This window comes from Achroia grisella, unplaced genomic scaffold (assembly GCF_030625045.1).
Source record: "Achroia grisella isolate CSIRO2021 unplaced genomic scaffold, CSIRO_AGI_Agris_v1 utg460, whole genome shotgun sequence".
Taxonomy (NCBI): Eukaryota; Metazoa; Arthropoda; class Insecta; order Lepidoptera; family Pyralidae; genus Achroia; species Achroia grisella.
The window spans coordinates 385429-399846 of NW_026712870.1; the positions used below are offsets into that span (position 1 = coordinate 385429).

General features: G+C 35.4%; 1 protein-coding gene across 1 annotated transcript in view; it reads right to left on the minus strand.

Annotated features, from left to right (window-relative positions):
* LOC131845183 (uncharacterized) overlaps positions 1 to 12274 on the minus strand; it is a 55662-nt gene extending 43388 nt beyond the window's left edge. The window contains exon 1 of the mRNA XM_059194220.1: positions 10484 to 12274. Within this exon, the coding sequence (XP_059050203.1) occupies positions 10484 to 12118 (1635 nt within the window). The 5' untranslated portion in view covers positions 12119 to 12274. The remainder of the gene's footprint in view (positions 1 to 10483) is intronic.
* Between the last annotated feature and the right edge of the window lie 2144 nt (positions 12275 to 14418).

Below are 14418 nucleotides of genomic sequence, written 5' to 3' on the forward strand. Positions count from 1 at the left end.
CATATGGCGGACTTAACACCTTGAGGCATTTTCTCCCAGTCAACCATTGGGCAAACAGAGATTCATGTAGGCGGTGCATTAAGAAATTGAAATTCAAATCTAAAAAAAATAAAAATAAAAAGAAGATCACTTTAATATGATTAAATATAAATACATATGCGATTATACTTATAAACTATAATACATAATATGAATAAATAATTATTCTTATTGGTTTGGGTGTTGTCTATGTATTAATATCTATATATAACCCACAATATAATTGGTTAAGTATTTTGTAACTTTATTCATCACAAAGAAAAAATATTTCCTTCTTTTTTTATAAAGAGAAAACGTACCGTAAGCGGCAATCCACCACTGCGTCGGTACTCGAACACAAAACTTGCCAGCCACTCAAAATCTTAAACATTGTGGTTGTGGGCGATAAAGGAAACCAGGGAGTTGTAGGATATATATATATTGTATATATTAATATTATAAAGAAACACTACTAACTAGGGCCAGGAAGGGAAACCGAAAAGGAACAATAGATAGTAGTGACAATTTAGAATATAATTTTGGTATTCGAAATATAAAGCATATAAAATAGTTATAAACAAGTAAGTGGCCTGTATTCCACAGTGGTCCTTCTAGAAGCCGGAGGTAAAACTACAGCTTCACTGGACGTTAGGGGGCGAGTGCAGATGGCACTCCAAACCCGCGGAAGGACATATGAAGTGGCTGAAGGCCAACTCCTGCCTGACGGATACAACTTTAGTCTGAGGGCACCACTAGGGGTTCGAACCTCGGGTCAGGCCGTCGTAATTTCGATCCCCGTTTGAATTCGACGGGGATCGATCGGAGGGAGCAATTTGATTTTTGCATTACAATGAATACATGTAATAATCAAAACGAAACTATAGCGCGTTTTAAAATTGACACAGCGCCATCTAGTATTTCATAGTGTAAACTATTACGGCCAATACCTATTACAAATTTATACATGTATATTATTCTACACAAATAAATAAAATAGAAGTGTCTGTCTGTAATTTCAAATCAACAGCTTTTCGCTAAATAAATATGAAAGTCTTACTTAAATCAATAACAAAATAAATTTATTTGTCTGTCTGTTTGCTCTTGCTAATCTCTAAAACGGCTGGACCTATTTAGATGGGACTTTCACTCGCACATATCTAACGTAGTGCTACTTTCATTATGAAATTTTATAAATTTGAATAAAAACTTATGTTAAACTCCACGCGAACACAGTTTTATTAAAGATAACAAATCTATCATATACTCTTAAATAAGCAAACACTCCCGCGAGCAATCACTAGTACACTCAATATAGTAAACTCTAATTTTAACCGTCCTATGAATCAGCGTAGTCCAAACTCAGACTCACCGTCTCCAGATTTAAAGAAGCAAAGACATTCCCCGCACACGTATCAATCAGCGTACAGACATAAACACCGAGAACTGGTTATTTAAAGATTGTATCAAATAGATTTCTGTGGATATGATTATAAACACGTCTGGATATTAATATTTGCTAAGTTTACATGAATTATGTGTAAGCGGTAAGTTATTTAGAAGGTTGAGTAATGCTTAAAGATTCCATTACATATTTGGAGAGAGTTATTTTAATCGATCATTGTACATTTAGACTTATGTAATTTACTATCCTGTTAAATAAAAGACATGAACATTTACTTATGTACTAACACAATGTCATGGTAATATTATTCTACATCGTATGTTTATATTAGGAACTGAATGGTTCTATTCAGTTCAGTATACACAGAGTAATAATATCTTATACTGATATTTAGCCACCATATAACATATCCAAAGGCAATTTCTACATTCTCACTCTCACAACTTAGTTATATAGATTTTCCCATGCCGGAAAAGGGTTTACGTATAAGTTATATATGTGATATACTTGGAAAAGAGTAGCACAGAATCGCATTCAATGGCGAACTCTGGGAGCCCTATGTTGGACAGCAAGACAACTTTCAAGTACTAGTGTCAAGTAATTAAATTAGATTAAGATTTTTTTTTTATACTACGATGGTGGCAATCAAGCCTACGGCCCATCTGATGGTTGGTATAATGGTTACCGTAGCCTATGAACGCCTGAAACACCAGGGGTATCACTTGCGCGTTGCCGACCCTTAAGAAACCTTAATATCCCTTCTTGAAAAGATAGATATATATTATGTATTATTATTATTTCTTTATATATATATTATATATCTCCCTTTGATGGGCTAATAGACTGATCATTGCGGGTAAAAATCACCAAACAATGATAGTATAAATGGTGAATGATAAGGATGGATAATTTATAAGTGGAAGACAAAAATTTGCGGACTATTCTACAAGTGTTTAATATTACAGCTTTTTGGAGAAGGATGAATCTACTTGATAAAGTAAGTGGGTGAAGTTGGGTGGGTCTTGAGGCAAGTGTGTAGGGATGTTGGGATGATTATTATTATTATTTTTCTTTTTTTCCTTTTTTTTCTCTTCTTTTATAGATTTAAAAGAAGGTAATACTCACCTACACGGGCCTTAGCCAAGTGTGGGAGAGGTTGTGCTGGGTGAAGATATTGTTGAGGAGGTTAAGAATTTTCGGGTTATGCGACAGGGTGTTTAATATTGTGGCTTTCTGTAGGAGATATGTTTTGGATGGATGAATATTTAATGTTTATTATTATTATTATTATATGTGTGAAAAGAAATAAAATTAGTATTCATAACAACAAGTAAAAGGAATAAATGATCCTGTATTTAGATAAATTGTGTTAAGTTTAGTAAATTAAGAAAATGTAAATAGAATTAATAACAACAAGTGAAATGAAAAAATATTAACAAATGAAAAGAATTCAAATTCAAATTAAAAAATCATTTATTCATGTAGGACATTTTAGCCGCTTATGAGCGTCAAGTTTTACATTATAATTTTATTTTTTTCCCTACCGTCCAGTTCGGTATATAGATCCAATTGAGAAGAACTGGCAAGAAACTCAATTGAATTACTTCTTATTTAAAAAGCCAGTTTATTTACAATGTATAGGCATTTATATAGGTGTCTATGTCTAATATTAAACTAAAATCCCGTGCATGAACAACTATTGCCATGCACGCTCATCATTCAAGTAGTCGTTTAGTGAGTAATAGGCTTTGCTCAGTAAATATGAATGAACGAACGATAAGGAAAAACGAACGAGAAGTTAAAAAAATATAATTTAAATTCATTGGGACAAGTAAAATGAGTAAATGATCTATTAATTATATATTATCTAGATAGATTACGGTAAGTTTATGTTGTGTGTGCAAAAAGAAAATAAATTTGAAATTCATTCACTAGAACTGAAATTTTAATCAATAAATGATCTATTATTCAGATAAATTTTATAATAGAATTTATGTGAAAAATAGATCATTTATTGATTTCAGTTCTACATTTCTCACTGAAATCAGTCGGAAAGCTATTTGTAAGATGCGTTTCGGTTGTAGGTTTTTTTTCGGACTACTCTAATGGTGTTGTCCGCAGTTGGCCTTTACAGCTTCACTAGACGATAGGGGGGAGGGGGGTGGGGGCGAGTGCAGATGGCACTCCAAACCAAAGGATGGACTTATGGCTGAAGGCCAACTCCCGTCTGACGGATACGACTTTAGTCTGAGGGCACAATTTATAAACACAAAGTTATATACATATATTACTTAGCTGCGCCCACGATTTCACTCGCGTGAAATTTATAGCCTATATTACTGTAAAGTTTCATAAAAATCCGTTCAGTAGTTTTTGCATGAAAGACTCACAAACATCCATTCATTCGAACAAACTTTCGCATTTATAATATTAATACTAGCGAAAGGTAATATACTTCCCTCACACATCGTCACGACCCCCGGACATTCCTGGGAGAAGAACTATGTCAATCAGTGAGAGAGTCAACTTAAAAGTAGCTTTATATGTTAAAGAAATAAGATTATTATTCTACGATGGTGACAAACAAGCATATGGCTAAACTAGGCCTATGCACGACAAGTATCTGCAGATTTTGCCAAACTGAAGAGGAAACGCCGCTTCACATCCTATGTGGTTGTAGCCCACTCATGCATAAACGAAATATCTCCTTTGGAAAGTTTACACTCTTTCCCGAGGAGATAAAAACCATCGCTCCTAAGAATATCCTTTAATTCTTGTCCCTGACGGGTCTAGGTAGCGAACTCTGAAAAGGGCGAGCACAATAGATCTATGTAGGTCGCAGTGCTACAGGTGCTACACATCTGACAATAGCCCAAACAACTCAATAAAAAAAAATACTATTGTGACAATCAAACATACGGCCAATGTGAAGATAAACGGTTACCGCCTATGGACGCCTGAAACACAAGGGTTGCTGACTTTCCTCGGCAACTACAGGCTTTGTAAAAAATATCTCTCGATTATACAATATGCCATACTTGGGTCTAACGAAGGTGTGAGCATATCGCTGTCTCTCGGATTAAATTTATTAATTACCAGTATTTCCATCAAAGTAGAGTCAGATATAATAATAATCCTTACTTCCTTACTAATATTATAAATGCTCTGTAACTCTGTCTGTCTACTAAAACTACTCAACCGATTTAAATAAAATTTGGTACGCAAATAGTCTAGACCCAGAGAAAGAACATAAGCTACTTTTTAGTGCAAAAAAGGGTTGTAAGTGATTTCAAGGGGAGATGAAAGGTTGTATGGAAGTATAGTTATTTTTAAAATCTTAAGGCTTGAAACACATTATTAGGGTGTTGATTAAATATAAATAAATATGACATTCAAAGTTTGTAAAAAAATTGTTAGTGAAAGTGTGTGAAGTTTGTCAATTTTAATAAAATAGAATGAATATAAATTTTCAAACAATATTTTTAACATCGCCAAGATTGAACTCACGACTTTTGACTCTGAATCGGGATAGGAAATAACTAGGTCATATTCCGAATTAATTATTTAAATAATTCCAAGAAGGGATACCTACTTGGTAACCTTTTCATGGTTTCCAGAGCCATCAATTACCGGAGCTACACGTGGTACGCTGTGTTTATATATCGTACAATACTTCAGCAAGCAAATTATTTAACCTGCAAACATAACAAGCGAACGTTGTGGCTTAGTAGTTTGCTGCCAGTCTTCGAGCACAACGGTTGTGAGTTCAAATCTGGTCGACACCAATACACCTTTGAGTCGTAAAATTCTGACAAACTCTCCAAACTCGCGGAAGGACTTATGGAGCGGCTGAAGGCCAACTCCCGCTTTCGGCGGATTCGACTTCAGTCTGAGGGCACGGCTAGGGGTTTGAACCTCGGCTCAGGCCGTCGTAATTTCGATCACCGTTTGAATTGGATGAGGGATCGATCTGAGAGGGTTAAGGGGCTTCGACCCAACTGTTTTTCGAGTTCAAATCTAGTCGATACCAAAATAACTTTACGTGCTATATTTCTGATTAACTCTCCAATTGAAACACTAATAACAAACAAATGCAAACCGAGAATCGGTAATAGTCTACCTCGGTAGTAGTTTCGAAATGTGGTATAATTCTGTCAAACTCTCCAGTGATGGAAACACCGATAACAAACCAAATTAAAGCGGGAACGGCCATTGATCCCTCTTCTGCGACAATGCGTAAATTGCCGAAATGAGGGCATTTCGAAGGTTTTATGGAATGGTTTTGTACTTTTGCATTTATCATTGCGCAGTTAGTTATCAACATTACTAACTACCCTATCTGGGGTGACAGCCGTGAAGGTCGAATTTACGAGAATTAAATAGCAACATAAAATAATGACAATGAAAAATGTCGTACATAAACAAACGCTGTTAAATTTTGATATTTAAATATTTTATGTAGTAATATTTGCTAAAACATTAATAAATTATTTTTGATTTCATTTAATTTTAATGATAAATAAGTTGTAGTAATATTTGCTAAATATTTGCTAAGATATGAATAAATGATATTTGTTTTTATTTCATTTGATTTGAATAACGAATAAGCTTATGGACTACCAGAAGATAAATATAAATGTTACACAATATACTCAACTAACTTCCCTAGGCAAGTGACAGATGTGCATCTAGCACATCTGTCACTTGCAGTTAAAGTTAAATTATAAAAGTTTGGGAAGTTAAATTATAATAAAATATTTTAAATTAAACATAGGGAAATTTTTCACGAATTGGATTTATTAATACAATGAAATATTTCTTATTTTACTAGCAGCTGTGCTTTTATAGCTGTTTTATTTTTATTTTTTATGTCACCAAGGTCGTGGTCTTGTTAAGTGGTTCTTTTAATATTATTCAGCATTTCGCGTTAAAAAATTGCAATAATATTAAATTAAAATTACATTTATTTATTTATTAAAATTAGAAGATAGATATTAAAATCTGTAGAGTTATAATTTAATTTAAAATTAAAATTAGAATAAATAATATCCAGTTAGGATATAAATTATATATAAAATACTGTTATATTGCACTTAAATTCAAATTCAAAATATTATGTTTATTTTTATTTTATTTATAACTCTTTATCGCACCTCAAAAACAATATTCATAATATACAGAAAGGTAGGCTAGGGACAAAAGGCGGTCTTATCGCTAATGAGATTTCTTCCAGACAACCTTTGGGTAGAGGACAAAAGACAGAAGGTGGTGGATGGCGCAAGATAGAATGAATAGACATAAATAATAATAGTAATATATGATCTATTAGAGACTCTTATGATATGTCAAATCTACTGTTAGTTCTGATCTGATCTAGAATGATTCCGAGATGAAAAGAACTGACAAGAAATCAGCTCCTATACTTCTCAAATTAATTTTGGCTGATTCATTTTATAATTATATTTGGGAGAATAGAGGGACCACCAGCATATGCTATTGCAAAAGCAAATAGTCTAATCAGTGTTCGTAACCTAAAAAGACCAGTCCCCACAAGCGTTCACGAGTATGACGGATGAGATATACTGCAGTTATCCCCATTGCGGAGATTTAATGAAGTGGAGTAGAAATATGTTGGATATAAATAACACATTTCTATTCCTTAGTAATGACAATATCATTGCGCCCACTAGATTTTTTTTATATACTACGATGGTGGTAAATAATCATACGGCCCATCTGATGGTAAACGGTTACCGTAGCCTATAGACGCTTGAAAAACTAGGGTTATCACGTGTGCTATGGATCGGCCATTGTGTAACGTTGTTCTAGAAAAGTCTTGTAGATCTTTTAGAACAGAGGTTCCCAAACTTTTTTATGTCGTAGACCCCTATTTGCCATATTTATCAGTTTTGGTTAGACCACTCATTCTTAACTGGTATTGATTTTTTGTAAATTTTTAGTTGTAGTAAAGTTTAGTGTTACAAACATAAAGTAAAAACAACTAGATGATCGCTGTCGTCGTTGCAGTTTGTCATAGACCCGTGGGGGTCGATATAGACTGTTTTGGGAATCACTATTATAGAGATTCCGCTGGGGGACCTCGCTCCTAATGAAAAACTCTCACTCTCACTTCCAGAAAACGAGGTCCGCTTACCATCAGGTGGGCTCCTAACTCATTACAAACTGCCTGATAGCAACTGAGTTATTGTGAGTGAGTTCAAACTTGAGTGTAACGGCAATAGAAGCTATATACTTCAGTTATTCTCGACAGGGAATGTAAACAAGAACTATTCTAGTTATAACATTTTATATTCTTTGCCACGTTGATACGTTTCATAATAGATTTTATGAAGATGAAACAAAGGTTTATTTTTTTATGCGAAGGTCTGAGTGACGTATGTGGCATTACTTGGCCGATTAATAGTGGACTACTCAACTACAACTCAAGAATATCAACGTTACTGTAATTTTAATATTACATTTATTAATTACTAGCTGCACCCGCGACTACGGCCGCGTGGAATTTAACTTTATTTTCTAAAATAAAAGTAGCCTAAGTTACTCCTTATTACATCATCTACCTGCCAATAAAAGTCCCGTCAAAATCGGTCCAGCCACTTCAGAGATTAGCCGGAAACAAAACAGACAGACAGACAGACAAAAATTGTAAAAAATGTTATTTTGGTGTATGTACCTTATTTATATTCATATGCGTGTAGTAAAAAACTGTTTTTGGAATATTATAAACAGACACTCCAATTTTATTTATATGTATATATGTATAGACCAGAGACTCGCCCCGGCTTCAAACAGACACACTACAAATGTTTGATTCTCGACTTGTTCTATACTATAACCACAGATAACATAATATGCTATAACTAACATGTTTATATTATACATATCAACTTTCCTCTTGAATAACTATGGTCAACTCACATAACGGCATTTAGTCCCTAAGCAGAGCTTGTGTTATGGGTATTAGACAACTGATATAAATACATAGATATATTTTTGTTTCGTAAAAACATAATTCATAAACTGATACAAACAATCATACTCATGAATACAAATGTTTGTACTGTGCTAGATCTATATCGAATCCGCGACCATCGGAAGTAAAACCTACTACTAGACTCCGATTTCCCACCGATTACTACACCCGCTAGACTACCGAGGCTGTTAAATATAATAATAATAACTTTATTTGTATTATATTTTGGGTACATTAGATATCTGATGTTACATAAAACATGGCAAAATTTGCTTATTCTTTCTAGTCGATTAATCTTTACTTATAATTATTCAACTGTTTTTTGATATATTTTGTTACGTTATTGTATATGAAAATTAAAAGAGGAACTCGGTGGCCTAGCGGTTAAGCGCACTGCTTCATTTCCAATGATCGCGGGTTCGTTCCTGGCACGGTACCAACATTTGTATTAACGAGTATGATTGTTTGTATCGGTTTGGGCGTTTTCTATGCATGTATTTATGTAAGTATTTCCAAAAAAAAGTATCTATGTATCAGTTGTCTAATACCTATAACACAAGCTCTGTTTAGCTTGGTACTAGATGGCGCTGTGTGAATTGTCCAGGGTAAATAATTGTTTGTATGTATATCTACATGCCCTCAGGCACATAATATACTTATTTATCAATTTAATTTCCATAAACTTTTTAATTGAACTGAAACACTTTTACACTAGTCATACATGCAGTTTTCTTCGAAATAATATTCTAAAGAGAGTTAGTATGTTATCAGAAAGTTTATTAAATATTTTTATCGCCATACAAAATAGACTTTGTTTTGTTCTAGATATTTTTATTATTAGTTCTACCGCGTAATGATCTTTTCATCGTTGTCTGCTTTAGAGGAAAATATTATGGATGTTCCTTAACAAATATTAATAATTGTTTAATATACAAACATTTAGCACTTTTTTTTAAATTATCTTCAATAGTAAGTGATGTGTATCATTGGTACATAACTTTACCTATAGTTGGATGTCCCATAACAATACATAATGTAAAAAAATCTGCTTTCCTTAACATGGTAAGCAGATGTTTTTTTATTATTATCGTTTATCTTTAGTGATATGTAACTTTACCGATGGTTTAAGAACTGGGGATATAGACATCCCTACTGGTAACGATAACTATTTATGTGTGCTAACGAATTTGCCAATTTGTTATGAGATGAATGTGGTATGCTCAGCCATCTGTCTGACGAGTGGAAATCGCGTTGTTATGGCAACATATAAAGACGTTGTGAATAACGGAAATATTGCCGTAATGTTTTCACATCATTATTCATTTAGTTATTTTAAAGTGTATACTGCAAATAACGGTTTAATGTTGCACAGTTTTCCATCATTATGTGTTCAATACCTGTGAGTTTTATAATAATACTAGCTGATCCTGCAATGTTGTTTTATTTATATGGCAAATTAAAATCGCTATTAAAAATAGGGGTTATAGATGGGTGAAAATTTAGAGTTGCATGTATACAGAAATATATTTATTGAATGCATATATATCAGTACCATTTTATTTGAAATACACATTAGACAAACAAACAGAAGTAGTTTTATAAAGACTGTTGATTAGTAGTTGTATTATTTATTGAATATACTATATTCATATTGCATCTATCTAAGTAGAATAGACAAGAATCTTGGCTCTTACTACTCTTGCAAACAAATGTTGTATACAGCTTTACAAGAATAATATTTTTTGTGAATACATAGTGTCGAATAGTAAAAAAAATAAGGGCAAAATGAACCTGGATGATCCATTCCAAAACTATTGTTTGTAGATTTGATTTCAAGAGTAAACATGGTGATAAGTATCTTACTAATATTATAAACGCGAAAGTTTGTGAGTATGGATGGGTGGATGGATGTATGGATGGATATTACGCAAAAACTACTGACGGATTTTGATGAAATTTTACAGAATTAGCAGGTTATACATAAGAATAACACATGGCCTATAAGACTAAGGCACAGCTAATATACAACAACACAACGAGCCCAAAACACAGAATACAATGCGACTGACCTGAGGCGTCCAAGTAGCTGTAGCGCGACTCGAACTTCGGCTCCTCGTCCTCCATAGCCGTTTGCTGACACTCTGCACCACGCTGCTCGAGGACCGCGACTTCTGCATGCCACCTGGAGGGGGAGCAACTGTAGGTGCGCTACGACCCAGCAACGTAGAGAGAAACGAGTGCGACTGTGAGGGCGACGCTGGAGAAGGTGGTGAGGTCGGAGTTGACGCTACCGATGCGAATTGCAAATCTCTATACGTTAATATCCACGCTTCTTCCGTCTGACAACCCTTGTGCGGGCCGTCATCGTCCACTACCCCAGGCGCTTTAGGCTTTATATTACGCAAATTCTTATCATAATTTATTCGCTTAAACTGATCCGCTTTATCCGCGTCTACGCTTTTCTTTCTCGCCATTCGCAAATAACGTTTAATTGTATCGCTAACGGATTGAGATACGTCGTCGTGGTCTACGCTAGAACGACGACGTGTAGGCCTCCGATCTGGAGGTGGACTCGTTGGGCTCGTTGGAACGGTTGCCACTTCCTGCTTCTCCCGATACAACCTTTCCAACTCAACCAATATTTCCTCCGGTACTGGAACAGTCTGTGTTCCACTATCGACGTACTTATCTTCCAATGACTCACTGAAAACTTCAATGAGCGGTGGCGGTGACATCGGCGGCGATCGTAACGAGTCCTCACCGTCATTATTACGTATAAAACCAATAGTCCGTGGCCGCAGCAAATTTCGCGCACAAGCATTAGTCGCACTTGAATAACCACTAGGTCCATAACCACTGCCGCCGGCACCGGCTCCACCGCCACCTCTACTGCCTCTATATGGCTTAGTCTTACGAAGATCATGATATAGTCTTTTTAAAAGATTCCTATCGGTCAATATATCCTGCACTATATGGTCCCTGTTTGACGATCTACCGTAATATCTGCTAAGGTTCTCCAGCAGGGTCCTCTGACCTGGATCTGTATCAGTATCGGTGGGAGTGCGTTCAGATTCCCGCTTAAGATACTTTTTAAGAGATCGCACTAGCTCTTCGCTTTCTGATACTTTTGATACTCCTTCTTCTTCTTCTAATTTCAGGTACTTGCGCAATAAATCGACTAGATTGTTTTCATCATCCTCAACAGGGGTTAGAGTGGAGGCCCCATCATTTACTGTTTTTCCTTTAGTGTATCCCGAAGTGGAAGCTGAAGAAGGCGGGGTTGCGAAGAAATCTCGCCTAAGTTTGGCGATATCAAAGCGTCCACCTGAGGTGTGGCTGATGAATAGATCAGTAGGACGCACTGGTGGTGGTGGGATTTCATCGGAGGGAGATCTCGCCCTAACAGAGCCACCACGTGGACGTTTTTTACGTCGTGGTCGCGGCAACGCTCCAGGGTAAGAGCTCTTCCTCCAGAGCAAGAACTTAGGCTCTTTGGCGCACACTTCCTGAAAATATGCCTCTATTCGTGGCACATCTTCAGGACGGTTTTGTGCTCCATCCGGTATCAGCCGGCGTCCTGCATCCGACATGTACTTCCATGTCTTTCGGGTGAGGAGCCACCGCTCACGCGGCTTCTCCCGGCGTCTCACTGCCTTCGTCATGGGTTCCGACGCGTCGAGGCGTGAGCGACGGCGTCGCTCCATGGCCGCGGCTCACATGTGTCAGGACGTAGGGGTGGCTCGCATTTCGACCTGCGCACACCTGCCCGCGCGAAACTGAATACTACGTTCGGAATGATGCGCCGAAATAGCCGTCCGGTAATAGAGCGACCGTGAACTGGATAGGGTGCGCTCGCGGTGCGGACCGGCGCTGGCGGCGCTGGCGCGGGACTGCCGCCGTAAACAAATCAGCCGCCCACGCACGCGCCCGCCCTGCGCGCGCTCAGCCGCCCGCCCCGCGATTCCTTGACCTATGCGGTGACATGCCCTACCATCGGTGATTGATGATGGTCATGGCCTATCACCGTATGTCCTTGATGGATATTGATGACGTTACCGTTAAATTAGTAGAGTGAAAATAAGTTTTGTGGTACATTAAATTGTTCATTGAATTTATGAATCTATTTATTATTTATGGGCTATACCTATAATAATAATTCTAATAATATAAATAATACTTACGTATGCTATCATTTAATTTTTATAAAGCATATTGAATTGCTCATTAAAGGTTATAGGGCTGAGCCGCCTGATTGTATTTATACATATGTGCGTATCATTTCTTTAATTTAATACATTATTTTTAAATGCATACAAAATGTGGAGGTTTTTTCTGTTTTTAACAATATAGGGGAAATTATAGGCACTATATTGCTGAACAGAGCCATCCCTTTACTGTTTTAATAAAAGGATTAGTGTTTAACCAGTGGCCATAGCTTTTTTTATATAAAGACACTGGAAATAACTCATCATTTCCAAAAAACTGATCACCCTTACAATCTTTGCATGCGCTCTTATTCGCATGGTATATTTCATTCCATCACTGGACAATCAGTTAAATAGTAGACATTTTCTGACTACTCAATCGAGAATAACCGTCGTGAAGTTATATATTATTATTATATAGTATCTTGATTTAGGACGACAAAATGACATATTGTGTGGACAACTGCAATAAGATGTTCATGATAAGTCACACACCCAGTTGGATCAGACTCAAATGTTTGTACCAGAAATATTTATGGGGACAATAAAATAATAATAATTCTAAATTTTAAAAAGGTACCGAAATATTTCATTAATTCATTCATTATTTAAGAGCCACGGTCTTATTGGTGGAGCTCTTGCCATTTTCTACGAACTTGCATCATTATTAATAATAAAATAATAACAATGACATTTTTAAACTTTAAATAGGTACCGAATTATTTCATTAATTGATTCATAATTTAAAAACCACGCTCTTATCGGTGGAGCTCTTGTCATTTTCTACGATCTTGCATCATTATTAATAATAATAACAATTACATTTCTAAATTTTAAATAGGTACCGAATTATTTCATTAATTCATTCATTATTTAAGAGCTACGCTCTTATTGGTGGAGCTCTTGTCACTTTGCACGATCTTGCATCATTATTAATAATAAAATAATAACAATGACATTTTTAAATTTTAAATAGGTACCGAATTATTTCAATAATTGATTCATAATTTAAAAACCACGCTCTCATCGGTGAAGCTCTTGTCATTTTCTACAATCTTGCATCATTATTAGTAATAATAACAATTACATTTCTAAATTTTAAATAGGTACCGAATTATTTCATTAATTGATTCATAATTTAAAAACCACGCTCTTATCACTTTTCACGATCTTGCATCATTATTAACAATAAAATAATAACAATGACATTTTTAAACTTTAAATCGGTACCGAATTATTTCATTAATTGATTCATAATTTAAAAACTACGCTCTTATCGGTGGAGCTCTTGCCACTTTCCACGATCTTGCATCATTATTAATAATAATAACAATGACATTTTTAAACTTTAATTAGGCACCGAATTATTTCATTAATTTATTCATTATTTAAAAACCACGCTCTTTAAAGAACTTTAAAGAGGGCACTGTTAGTAGTTTATAATAATAGTTTTAATAAATAACATAGTTAACAAATAACAACGACTTTACAAGGTTCCTGATCAATATTATAAACACATAAACCGGTAACGCGTCACAACAACATAGAAATACGTAAATTTGTTGCAACTGACAACAAAATCAGCAAGTCATTAAACAATAATTCAGCAATTCTCTACTAATTACATAACAAGCTGTTTGAACAGGTCGGAAATAGTTGCGGATCGTGCCTGTACCCGTAAATGAACAATCTGCACTCAGGGATCTAGTTACAGGTATTAACGAACAATCTAGATTGTTCTAGATTTTTCGAGATTCTAGAATTGTATTGTCAGCGCTGAATTACATTATTGTGATTAT